This window comes from Quercus robur, chromosome 3 (assembly GCF_932294415.1).
Source record: "Quercus robur chromosome 3, dhQueRobu3.1, whole genome shotgun sequence".
NCBI lineage: Eukaryota > Viridiplantae > Streptophyta > Magnoliopsida > Fagales > Fagaceae > Quercus > Quercus robur.
In genome coordinates, this window is record NC_065536.1 from 34960981 (window position 1) to 34973742 (window position 12762).

The following is a 12762-nucleotide window of genomic DNA, read 5'->3' on the forward strand; positions in this document are numbered from 1 at the left end:
GATAGTTAAATGATTACAATAAATACTTTGACAACTTCTAACACAAAATTCAACTTCCTAAATAGTCTTTACATCACTCCATAATCAGATTACTAGGATATAGCAACTACCAACAAGACTCTGTAAATTAAGACAAACAGACACTAAAAAGACCACACATGCTGCCAAAATGGCTGCCACATATGTTGTCACTGAGCTACGGCATCATACTCCCCTTCTTGAAAAGAACTCGACCTCAAATTCAAATTCAAATCCTTGCCTCGATCTATTGGATGTCCAATCATTCCTTTCCATCCCTTTATTTATTTTTTTTTATTTTTTTTTTATAAGTAACAAAGATTTATTGATATCAAAAAAAGAGACACCCAAGTAAACAGAGAGTATACAAGGGTGTACATATCATATACAAAAATTACATAAATCAAGTAAATCCAAAATTGAAAAAAAGGGTTGGTTTAACCACACTGAGAACCAATCCAATAAGGTTCTAAAAAATAAAAGCTTGAGATCAGGCATAGAACGCTCACTATCTTTAAACACCTACTATTTCTTTCCTTCCAAATACACAACATCAAACAATAAGAAACAACAATCCATATATATCCATTACAATGGCGACCAAATCAACCTTGCCAGCAAGCAAGAAGCTCAACAACAAACATTGGCATAAACCAAAAACCATATCCCATAGCTCCAAAGCAACTGGACAATAAAGGAATAGATGGTCAACAGTTTCACTATTACACTTGCACATATAACACCAATCCAAAATGCATACCTTTCTTTTCCTTAAATTGTCAATTGTCAGACATTTCCCCAAGGCAACAGTCCATACAAAGAAAGCCACTCTAGAAGGAATCTTCTGATTCCAAATGGAACCGACGTGCTACTTAGCAATACAAGTGGAACCAACGTGCTACTTATCAATCTTTTCTCACTCATGATAATCTTGCTAAACCAATTTTGATTTGTAACTTATTTTGCCATAGTGTAGCACATGAAGCCAATTCTATGAACAAATCTGCATATTTACCCATTGATCCTAGATTCCCATCTTTACAAAATTGTTGAGATTTATTTACAAAATTGTTGAGATTTTATCATTTTGAGCAATGAACCCATTTAAATTACTTCTAGATAAGAAGCCTTAATCTCCATTGATGGACCAAAATCAACGTAAAGTTTATTATCAAGAAATAAATCTTTGTCAACCCCAAGAAAATCAAAATGTGGAGTTTGCTCCTTAAGAGATAATGTCTCAACACTCAATTGTTCTACGACTAAAGCAATGAATCTTACCTCTGAACAATTCCCTTCTGTAAAATCAATGGCCTATTATATTTGAATAAAGAAAGTTTCATCATCATTTTGACTACTTGTCTACTCATGTACAATTCACAATCTTCATCAAGGTACTTGTCATAGAATGGTGAAGAATTCCGATCTATAGTAGTTTCTTCTTTAGAGCATTCTTCACCATCTTCAAATATGTTTCAAACAAAACAATTCATAGATCATTGACTCACAATAGTAGACTCTGGAACAGCACTTGAATAAGTTGAACGGTCATCATTGGAATCGTCATTTTTATAGAAAATTGCAAACTTTCTCCTACACCTCTGAATTGGAGAGTTTGGAATCCCATTAAGGACTATATTCATCCTTTGATGAAGCGCTTCATAAGATTACCTCAACTCAATAAGTTCATATTCATAATGTACATCAACACTTTTAGTGTTCCCTTGACATCTTGCAACCATTCTAAAAAAGAATAAGAAAATTCGTAACTTTCTAACAGATTGACCTTTTTTCAGTATATTGTGAAAATCTCACTCTAGAAAATTCAAAATCACAATCCCTTTTTTTTCTTGGAAACTAGAAAGATAGATCTTTCCAACCATACATGGCATCTACAAAGAAACTTTACAAGAAAATACAAAATTCACAAAGAAGATGAACAAACTATTCTGGATCTGAATGAGAATTTGGATAAATCAACAGGAAAACTAGCTTTGATATCAAATTGATAGTGGAAAATAAACCCAGATACCAAAATGGTATCGGAAATTGGATGAATATATTAGATAGATGAAAAAAGGGTACACACAAGAATGATAGATAGCTCACCAGCTAGGTAAAAGATCAATGGGATGCAGACTATCATCACTCCAAGATAAAAGACTTGAATAAGTCCCCCACTCAATGGAATCCACCAAAGAGATACAGAAAGAACTTCGCCACCAAAAAGATAAGAGCTAAAGTAGAAAAATCACTCTTCACACACCATCACAAGCCAAACGCTAATTTTCTGTAAAACACACTATATATTTCTATTGATTTCTCATTGACATGTGTGTATATATATATATATGACTACATTCCAAGAGAGTTAAATGCTTACAATAAACACTTCGACAACTTCCCAAATAGTCTTTACAGTCACTCAATAATCAGATTACTAGGTTACAGCAACTACCAAAAAGACTCCATAAATAAGTTTGACAGGATAGTAAAGAAAAATGGACACACTAAATAAATGACACATGTTGCCAACATGGCTGCCACGTATGCTGTCACTGCACTCCCACATCAGCACTTTGGGCTGGACAAAACATGTTTATGGAGGAGTGTAGTAACTATGAAGTATGGTGAGGAGTGAGGTGGTTGGAGTACAAAGCTCATTCAAGGAACTCATGGATGTGATTTATGAAAGAGCATTAGGATGGGATGGGTAGGTTCTTACAGTACACCCATTTTGATGCTGGCACTGGTAGTCAAATCTAGTTCTGGCATGACTACTGGTCTGGAGATCAGCCTTTGCGAGTGGGTTTTCTGTCTTGTATGATTCCTAATTGCTCCAAAGATAGAAAAGCATCAATGGAGTCTTTGTTGGTGCAACAAACAAAAAGGGAGATAAGGAGCTGGGATGTTAGATTCCATGAAGGCTCTAATGATTAGGAGTTAGAATTGTTAGGAAAAAATTCTAAGTGGGCAATCTAATTAAACAAGAAATTTTCATGGTGGATAGGTGTTGCATATGTAAAAAAAGCAATGAAGACACTGACCACTAGCTACTGCATTGTTGAATGGATGAAATTTTGTTTCTCTAGCTTTTGGAGAGAAATGCGTAATTGGTGATCCTGAAAGAATGAAAGGCATGCTGCAATGTTGGCAACAAAATCCAAAAACTTTTAGAAGTAGAGTATGAAACATAATCTCATATTGTCCGATGTGGCAATCATAAAGGAAGTGGAATAGGACTTTCAAGGGGTAAGAGCTATCTATAAGGAGAATAAAACCTCAATTTGTTGGGTCTCTTCTCTATTGGATGTCACTGGATGGGAGTAGACCATAAAAAACGTATGAATTGATAGATGAATCCTATCCCTAATCATCTATAGGAGAACTTGTGGAATATATAGCTAGCATATATCAGTTATAGCCTTCGTATTCTTTGTAAAATTTCAATAAAATTATTGTTACTTATAAAAGAATGAAGGAATTGCCTTCCAAATTTCAATACCATATTGTTTGCCGAACGCCCTTCCAACACACCAATAACTAAACCACTGATCTCAGCATAACCCATCTAGCTCCAAATAAACAGAAAAAAAGAGTCCACAAATCGAATAGCTGTATGTTTCCATTTTGTCTTAATCCCATACTTAACAAATATGAAAATCTATTGTGTGAGAACAAGAAACAAAGAAATAAGAAAAGCTGCCAATAAGCTTGAACTCAAATCAAAACTCATCCACTAGTAAGTACAGGATGGAGGTGGCTGTCATGAGTTCAAGACCTTTATGGGTAAGAGTGTAGCCTCCCAGCAGAACAAAAAAAAAAAAGTAACAGGGTGTCTTATTGTTTTATTAGAGTGTAGCACTCCAATTCAATTCACTTTTTCTACAACATTGATTCAAACCTCGTCAATGAGCTCTAGTTCAATTGGCACCTCCTCTCCTTATAAGTCCTATGAGAAGGGTTGGGTCATGGTTTCAAGACCCATCACCATTAAGTGAGTGTGTAACTTACCATTAAAAAGAAAATTCGTTAAATCAAACCTCATTTCTAGTAGGAACACAGTAGCATAATCTAATCATAGATTATGCTAATGTGAATGAAGTAGATATGGAATAAGTGAGGGACTTACATTAACTTCTTAGACCCTTGATATAGCCTTTGGCAGCGATCTTTCACTACATCAGTCGTCTGTTCTAGCGTATATATCTGACCATAATGGAAAAATGAAAGAAGTAAAATAAGAAGTATGGCCACTTTTTCTTTAAATACAGAAAGAGACAGTGACAAAGAAAAATTACATGGGTTCGGCAATTTCAACCATAAAAAACTTTAAATACAACCTCTTGATTACTATTTTTGTGGAATCCAATTCCAATAGATTAAATATAGAATCTGATTCTATAACAAGTCAAGAATAGAAATAGTAAAAAAAACAGATGTATGATAAGAGGGTCCGATTGGGCTTGTACCTGCTTCAGAAACATAGGGGAATCGTCCAGCTTGATAAAGGCACCCATTGTTTCTCTCGACTCGAGTCTCAACCCAAAAACGCAAAACCTCTCTCTCTCTCTCTCTGAGTTTCAGATCGGAGTGAAAGGAAATAAGATCACAATCGGAAGTCGTTTCACACTTCACGTGAGGTGAGGTGAGGTGAGGTGAGGTGAGAGGGCAATATGGGCAATTGGATGACAAAATACCGAAGGTGCACCTTTTTTTCTCCTCGTTCAACAAACATAAATTATTATTTTTTATAGGTTCAACAAACATAAATTGAGTGTTTATATTAATTTAATTTCGTGCGTTACAGACAGTTTCTTCAACTAATACTAAAGTTCCTGAAACCAAAACAAAACAAAACAAAACAAAACTAGTACTACCATTTAAGGAAGGTCTCCTAGATGTGATTTTTTTTTTATTTTTTAAAGAAGAAAGTCTCCTAGATGTTATATATTTATATCTATACTACTATTTAAGGAATTTCACCTATTTGAGATCCTCATTTTTTTTTGTTCAAAAATACCCCTACACCCCAATGTTTAAGTAAAAACAAATCTAAAAAACAATCCGGTAACATTTACAAAAAACGTGGCTATAGCTAACCTATAGCCGCGTTTTTAATAAATGTGGCTATAGACTTAGCCTACAGCCGCTTTTTTAAAATGCGACTATAGGTTAAGTATATAGCCACGTTTCTAAGTGTTTTTAGTCGCATTTTTTTGGATAGGGTCTATTGTCACATTCAAAAAACGTGGTTATAGGTCCAGCTGAATAATATATATATTTTAGAGCAAGACCTACAGCCGCGTTTTAAAAACATGCATGCATGATTCCATGACAATAATTAACATCATATTATTTGAAGTCCTTGGATTTCTTTCATTTTACTTTTGGATAATCTTTAGTTTTATTCAAATGAACAGTAGTTTCTTTTTGCTTTTCTGTGTTTCTATGAGTTCAATTTTTATTTTGTAGCTTCTATTGACTTCAATTTTTATCTTGTAACAAACCTTTTATTTTATTTTTAATTAATAAGTTACACACACAGTGGGTTTTTTTTTTAATGGTTTAAGCCCATCTGCTCTTGTTGCTTAATGTCAACCTCCATCTATTGTTTCTTTTTTATTTTTTATTGGACAAAGTTTAACTACAAAACTAAATGTAGCCTAAAGCTACAAACTGCTCTAATAAACTGACTTGTGTAAAAAATGGCATGTGCATTGTACATGATTACTTAAGTAAACTTAATCCAACTAACCCTAGTTAACTACACCTCCTATTAAAAAAAAAAAAACTAAAAACCTAAACTAACAAAGCGTATAATCTCTCTCTCTCTCTTTCATCGAAGAAACCTAGCTCCTACCAGTCTCAAACTCTCCTTTCTCCACCCCTGGCCCACCACCTCAAATTCTCCTCTGTCTCTACTACCAGCCCACCTCAAATCCTCCTCTACCACCATCAGAGGCCCACCTCAAATCCTCCCAATGCAGCTGTACTATGGTTTTGTTTGTGTACTAGACTCAAAGGTAGAGTTGGGAATTGGTGTATGGATTTAAAACTTGAATTGCAATCTTTAAGGAATGCACTTCTTTCATGGAAGCAGTAATTGAGAAACATCCAGTATACACAGAAAGTGTTGTTGGAATTCTAGCAAAAAAAAAGAATGGCCACTTAGAAGTAGAAGTGAACAGCCATCTAATCTGATCTGATCAGAAGCATCAGATTTGACTTCTGAGGGCGATTATTACTACGCTCTCTCCTCAATCCGCTCCACATATATATAGTAATACAAAAATGTAGAGCACCCCAAATATCCACATTTTAATGCCAACCCCACTGTCCAATACTCTATCAAGGCCATAACACGTCACCCAAACACCATATATAGAGCAAATATCATTCATGCCATACTTGCCCTTAATAGCATTTTTTTTTCTTGGTCCGCTTCCTTAGATAGGATCCTCACTACAGACAACCTTCAAAAGAGACCAATTATATGTGCAAAAGGTGTGTTCAATGGTTTTTGGTTTGTTTGGTATTCATTGGGTTTTGCCGGCGATGGAGACAGAGGAGGATTTGAGGTGGTGGGATGGCGGTGAAGACATTAAAGGATTTGAGGTTTGCCGGCAGTGGAGATAAAGGGTTTGGCTTGGCTAGCCAGTAGTGGAGACAAGAGAGTTTGAGACCGATAGGAGCTAGGTTTCTTAGATGAAAGAGAAAGAGAGAGAGATTATACGCTTTGTTAGTTTAGGTTTTTAGTTTTATTTTTTTAATAGGTGGTGTAGTTAACTAGGGTTAGTTGGGTTAGGTTTACTTAAGTAATCATGTGCAATGCACATGCTATTTTTTACACATGTTAGTTGATTAGAGCAATTTGTAGGTTTAGGCTACAATTGGTTTTATAGCTAAATTTTGTCCTTTTTTATTTCATTTACTGTTCAACTGAATATGCTTTTGCAAACTGAATATTTGAACTAAAGGCTTTGCTTCTTCTTTCACAACAATGAAATCATAGCTTTCGTAGATGTTATGTGAGATGAGTTAACGTTAAATGCTTCTGCCAATTTTTTGGCTTTGCAGTCAGCCTTGGTCTGAGAATTTAGTGTTTCAGGCTTCTTTGGCAGCAACTCCAGCTACACTGGTGAGTTGTGTTATTCTGTTTCTAATGCACTAATTGATTCTCAATACAAGAAATTACAGTGTATCCACAAGAAATTCAACTTACTGCAATGCATTGGAAGGAAATTAGTTGTATTGTGTTATTTTTTTGGCTATTTCATAAGAAGATTGTTATGTGATATTAATATAATGGCTTTAATATATTTAGGATGACAATGAAACACTATGATTGATGAGAACTCTCTGTGGATATTGATCAAATCATTTTGGCTGATCATGAATGACTGTTGTAGATAGGAATATTGCTGTGTTAATTTGAATGTATATTGTAGACAGGAGTTTAATTTTGATATGCTGGTTTGAATGTATATAATATTGTAGACAGGTTGATATTGCTATGTTAATTGTAGACAAGAATATTATTTTGAAATGTAGGTTTGAATGAATATAACACTGTAGATAGGTTGTATGTAACATTATAGACAGGAATTTGTGATTGGCCCAGGGAAAAAAAAAAAACCTATAGCCGCGTTTTTAAAATGTGGCTGTAGGTTGATGACCTATAACCGCATTTTTTAAACGCGGCTATTATACATCCTATAGCCGTGTTTAAAAAATGCAACTAAAAAGGCACCTATAGTCACATTTAGTCTAAAATCACTTTACCTTCCTGTGGTTTGAAAAGTATCACTTCACCCACCTAAGGTAAGCTCTATTTATATTCCATAACCCACCTCTGCCTATGACATTAGAAAAACACATTTTAACCCCAAAATAGAACATAACACGAATCAAAACTCTCTCTCAAAATATTTTCACGAGAGTGACCACTCATGTTTTTTACATTCGAATCTCCATTGATTGACGTTATTAGGCTTAATTCTCTAAAGTTTTTCGAGTTTCGAATAAATCAAAGCTAGGTTTGTAGTACAGGTAAATAAAAACCAGGTATGTATGTTTGTTCTTCTTTTAGGGTTTGAATTTTTTTCAAAATAGCTACGATTGTCCGGTATGAAAATGGTGAATTTGTTGATACCTTACATGTTGTAATACCCAGGAAGCAATTGTTGAAGTTTTTGTCAATTAATCTTTTGCAATGTCTTCATCTGGTGGTAATTACCCGGGTTCAAGTGGGCATATGTGTAATGAGCAAATATGTGTTTTGAGAACAAGTTTGACGCTTGAGAATTTTGGGAGGAGATTCTTGGGTTGTAGCCAATAAAAGGTTGGTCTAAAGTGTCCTTTCTTTGATTGGGTGGATAACCTAATCTGTAATCGTGGGAATGAAACTGCGCCCTTGGTTATTCAAAAGATATCTAGGCTTCAGAGTGCTATCCAACTTGCAAATAAGAGGCAAAGGGTAACTCAAGAAATGACAGATGAAGCTAGGCAAATAGCAAAAAAAGCTCTAGAAATGAAAGCCAAAGCCAAGGAGATAGAGAGAAAGGTTCGTGTTGTGTATGCAAAAGTCAAGGAAAAAGCCATGATTGCTCGTGAGAAAGAGAGAATGTGTAGGTTTGTACTAATTTTGTCATGGCTCTTCTTTGCTATTGTTATGTTTTTATTTTGTTTTGGCTCAATTAAGCACTTTGGAGTGAAGAGATTAAGGTTGCCATCAAGTAGTTAATTAGTTAGTAGAATTAGTTATGGCATTGTTATTGATGGATTTGCATTGTAATAGCACTTACCTACTTAGCTAATGTTCATTATCACTGGATATTGGTAATGGAAGAAGTGTTTCTTAATTGTGTGTTATGTGTGAAGTTGTGTTGAAGTTGGTTTGTTGTTATTCACACCACCTATAAATTGTGAGATGTGTCACGGTTTGATGCTCAACTAGCATAACCACATAATGTCAAGAACACAGGTTCAGCATTACAACAATCTATTCATACCATCATAACAACTTCAATTTGATTATACCATAACAACCATAAGGTGGGTGCAACGGGGGGGAGTACACCTTGGCCGAGTTGACCATGGAGAAGGAAAATGGAGTCACCACCTAAATTAGGTCTAGGAACCATAAATATAGCACCCTTCATGAAAGGATTGATCTACTACCAAAGCACGTGTTTGGAGTTTAGGTATGGAGATGGGAAGGTGTTAGGCACCCAATCCCATCCCACCTGTAGGTCAGCTTCCATTAATTGTGTCTTACATCTTAATCTTATTAAAGGCACATTGAACATTTATCATTCTAGACTCACACACACACTAGCATACATCTAAGCATACAACATGGCACTTTCTTCCCAAACCTTAACATACATCTATCATGCATCTCATCATATCTCAAACCCTAGCATACATCTATCATATATGGCATTATATCATATTCAAGGAAAAAGCATAGACATGGCAACAATCAAACAACATGTTATAGGCATCTAAACATCAAAAACACATCATTCAATAAAGCATGTTCATACTCATCCTCAAGGTAAAACCATATGCATGTTCATGTGAATGCATAACTTACTTCACTTACCTTACTACACCACAGCACCTATGCATCAATTTGTTTAGTGTTCTAGAAACTAAACATCCAGAACTTTCCAAGGACACCAAAATCAGCTCAATTGGAGTCGTGAAGACCATCAAATACACGGTCCAAGTCAGAACCAAAAAAAGTTAAGGCTATTGACGCCAAGGCTGGAGAGGCAGAGAGAAATCGATGTAGTGGCAATGATTTGTGGTGGTGGCGGCAGCAGTGGGAGGATCTAAGTTTTGGGTTTTGATTTTGGGGGAAGGAAATGGTGAGTTTTAGGTTTGGGGGAAGGAGATGTTAGCGTGAGAGATGAGAAGAGAGATTTTTTAAAAAACTTTATCGTGTTTTTGTTTTTGTTTTTTAAGAAGTATCAAGTTTTATAATTTGTATTTGGTAGGGGAAAAAAGATATATATATATATATATATATATTTTTTTTAATAATGCTGATGTGTAAAAATGTGAGAACTCTAAAAAAAGTCAAATATTGGTCAGAGGCTTTGGTTTTATAGTATATATAGATTAGAATTTTAAGTTTGATAAAGGCTACTCACAACTCTCAAACTCAAAAATCAAACATTCATCTATCATCTCTATATATAATAGCAAAAATCCAATCCTCAATTTTTTCTCCCGCTATGTCGTGTGTCATATCTAACACATACTTACAATCCTGAACCAACATAATTTTTCATTCCCAAAAACACCGTATAATAAGACAACTACTCAGATACACCGTCTAAACCAATCGTTATGGCTTTTGTCCCAACACTCCTATTACGAATACACTACAAAGCCAACGTTTCAACTTTGAAAGAGAAGATTTTGAAAATACTAAATACAATGTTTGGCTATCTTATAAGAGAAGTGCTATGTCCACAATATTTTCACAACATATTCACTAAGTGAAAATGTTGTGGACGTAGCATTTCTCATTTTCTAAACATGTTGTCACACTTTGTCCAATAAACTTGCCAAGAGTCCTACCCATGTATAAAAGTCAATGTTACAGTCCTATTTAAAATAAATAAAAATAAAAATAAAAAAGCAAAACACAGTGCTTACAAAAATTTTCTTCCTACCATGTCTAATCTTAGAGGAAGAGGGGTTATTGAAAATGATACATGCGAGGCTTGTATTGTGATGGTTTTTGAATCGGTGGAGCGTGTTCTTTGGAGCTGTCCATGTGCATCAAATATTTGGGCTTTAAAATCTATTTTCAACTTTGCTGGCAGTATCCTAGTTGGTGATTTCATGGACTTTCTATGGTTTTTAATGTTCACTCAACAATATGGTGATGACACTATGGAATTAGCTATGACTATTTCATGGGTTAAATGGACTAACAGGAATGAGAATAGGCATGGGGGAAGACCTAAATCTGGGCTGGATGTTCTACATTTGTGTGAAATGTTAATATCAAATTTTAAGTAAGCCAATTCTAAGGTTGACACTGCTAGACCTGTGTGTGTTCAAGGCTAAAGGCCACCTATTCCTCCTTCGTATAAGGTAAATGTGGATAGTGCTATCTTTCTATCACAATATGAGGCAGGGGTTGGGTTTGTTGTTCGTGATGGTCAGGGGTTGGTTATGGCTGCACTTAGCAAAAATATTAAGCAACCATTGAGTCCTTTAGAGATTAAAGCTAAAGTGCTTGAGGAAGGAATTCTCTTTGCTAGGGATATTGGTATACAAGAGTTTGTGCTAGAAGGGGACTCACAGGTGGTTGTAAATGCTATTACAGGTTGCTCTCATCCTCCTTCATCGATAGCCCTTGTTTGTTCTTTTTTGCATGAGTTTCGTGGGGTTGAGGTCTCTCATACTCGTAGGGATAGAAATGTAACTGCACATTTGTTAGCAAAATATGCTCTAGGTGTTAAGCATTATGTTACTTGGATTGAGGAGAGCCTTTGTTTATTAGAATACGCTATCTTAAATGATGTAATTTCTTTTTGTTTTGTTTAATGAAATTCTAGTTTTTCTATACATATATATATATATATATATGATGATGCAAAAAGTCAACAGTTGAGTTCCTCGTCTCTGTCGATGGACGAAGTGAGTTGAATACGTCGCTAATGTAAAACCTGCAATAAGATTCAAACTGGGAAAAGAATACACTGGTGTGGTGTTTGTCAAAAACCCTCCGATGATTAAGTCAAAAAGAAGCTTAGAGAGAGGATTTGACTTAAGAGTAGTTTTTGGATGAAATTTTGTGTGTACCTTTTGATTTTGTTTCCCCTTTCTTTTATAGTTGTTCATTGCCTTAAAGGCCAATGAATCTCTATATTTATGTGTAATAGCTAGTACGTTACAAATGGGTGCTCTGGTGTGTACAACTCCTTTGTTATTGTTGCTCCATTCATTACTCTTTGTCATAAATGCTTGTAATGAATGTGGAATGCACCCTAGGGTCGTCATACTTAATAATGACAATTTTATTATTTTTTCTACTCATCAGCTACCCCCCTATTCGTGTCTCTGTCATATTGGACAAGATAAGAACACAGATTCTTGTTGCTTCGTATTCCGTGTTTGACGCATTTATTATGAGTTGATGTTTCGTCTACCATGTGACATGTGTACGGTCAATATGACTTCGTCATGTCAATTTTTCTCAGTTTTCCACACAAGATCTTCTATTTGGTCTGTGTTTTTCCCTCCTTTTTTTATTGATGTGTTATTGTTTGTAAGCATTTCATTTCTTTGGAGCTCTCTTCTTTTTCCCCGATATTCCTCTCATTTTTGGTAAGTCCTTTTCTTAATCTCCTTTCTTTCCTTCATCTTTTCATGGTGGATTTTTCTTTGGTTAGAACAAGTTGTCCCCTATCTCTTTTTTCCTTGCTCACCTGTGTAGTTTGCTTGAGTCCATAGGTAGAAAACGTCCTGGGGTTGGGCTTTTTGTAGGGAGAGATTGCCCCTATAGGTTTATTCTGCCTTTTCTCTTCCCTTTAGTTTACTGTTCAGTAGGAGTTGCCCAAACTTCGATAATGTCTGGTGAGGAGATAAGATCTAGCGAGCTTGAAATAGGTATGTCCTCGTCTGAGGATTGAGGACTTCTTGAGGTTTCATCCCTGTCTACGCCTTATAAGGCCTGGAGCATCCGCTATGTTCTAAAGGAAAAGGACGAGAAAA

At 35.4% G+C, this 12762-nt stretch overlaps 1 protein-coding gene across 4 annotated transcripts in view; it reads right to left on the bottom strand.

Moving 5' to 3' along the window:
• The window catches only part of LOC126717899 (ADP-ribosylation factor GTPase-activating protein AGD4-like), a 43760-nt gene extending 39030 nt beyond the window's left edge, over positions 1-4730 (bottom strand). Inside the window, exons 1-2 of one of the 4 annotated variants that reach the window (XR_007652778.1) lie at positions 4491-4730; positions 4151-4227 (exon numbers count right to left, since the gene is read on the bottom strand). Coding sequence is in view for 3 of the 4 variants with exons in the window: in XM_050419860.1 (XP_050275817.1) it covers positions 4151-4227; positions 4491-4538 (125 nt within the window). In the remaining variant the exon portion in view is untranslated. The remainder of the gene's footprint in view (positions 1-4150; positions 4228-4490) is intronic. The other 3 variants (XM_050419860.1, XM_050419859.1, XM_050419861.1) reach the window with 3 other exon arrangements.
• Positions 4731-12762: the final 8032 nt, after the last annotated feature.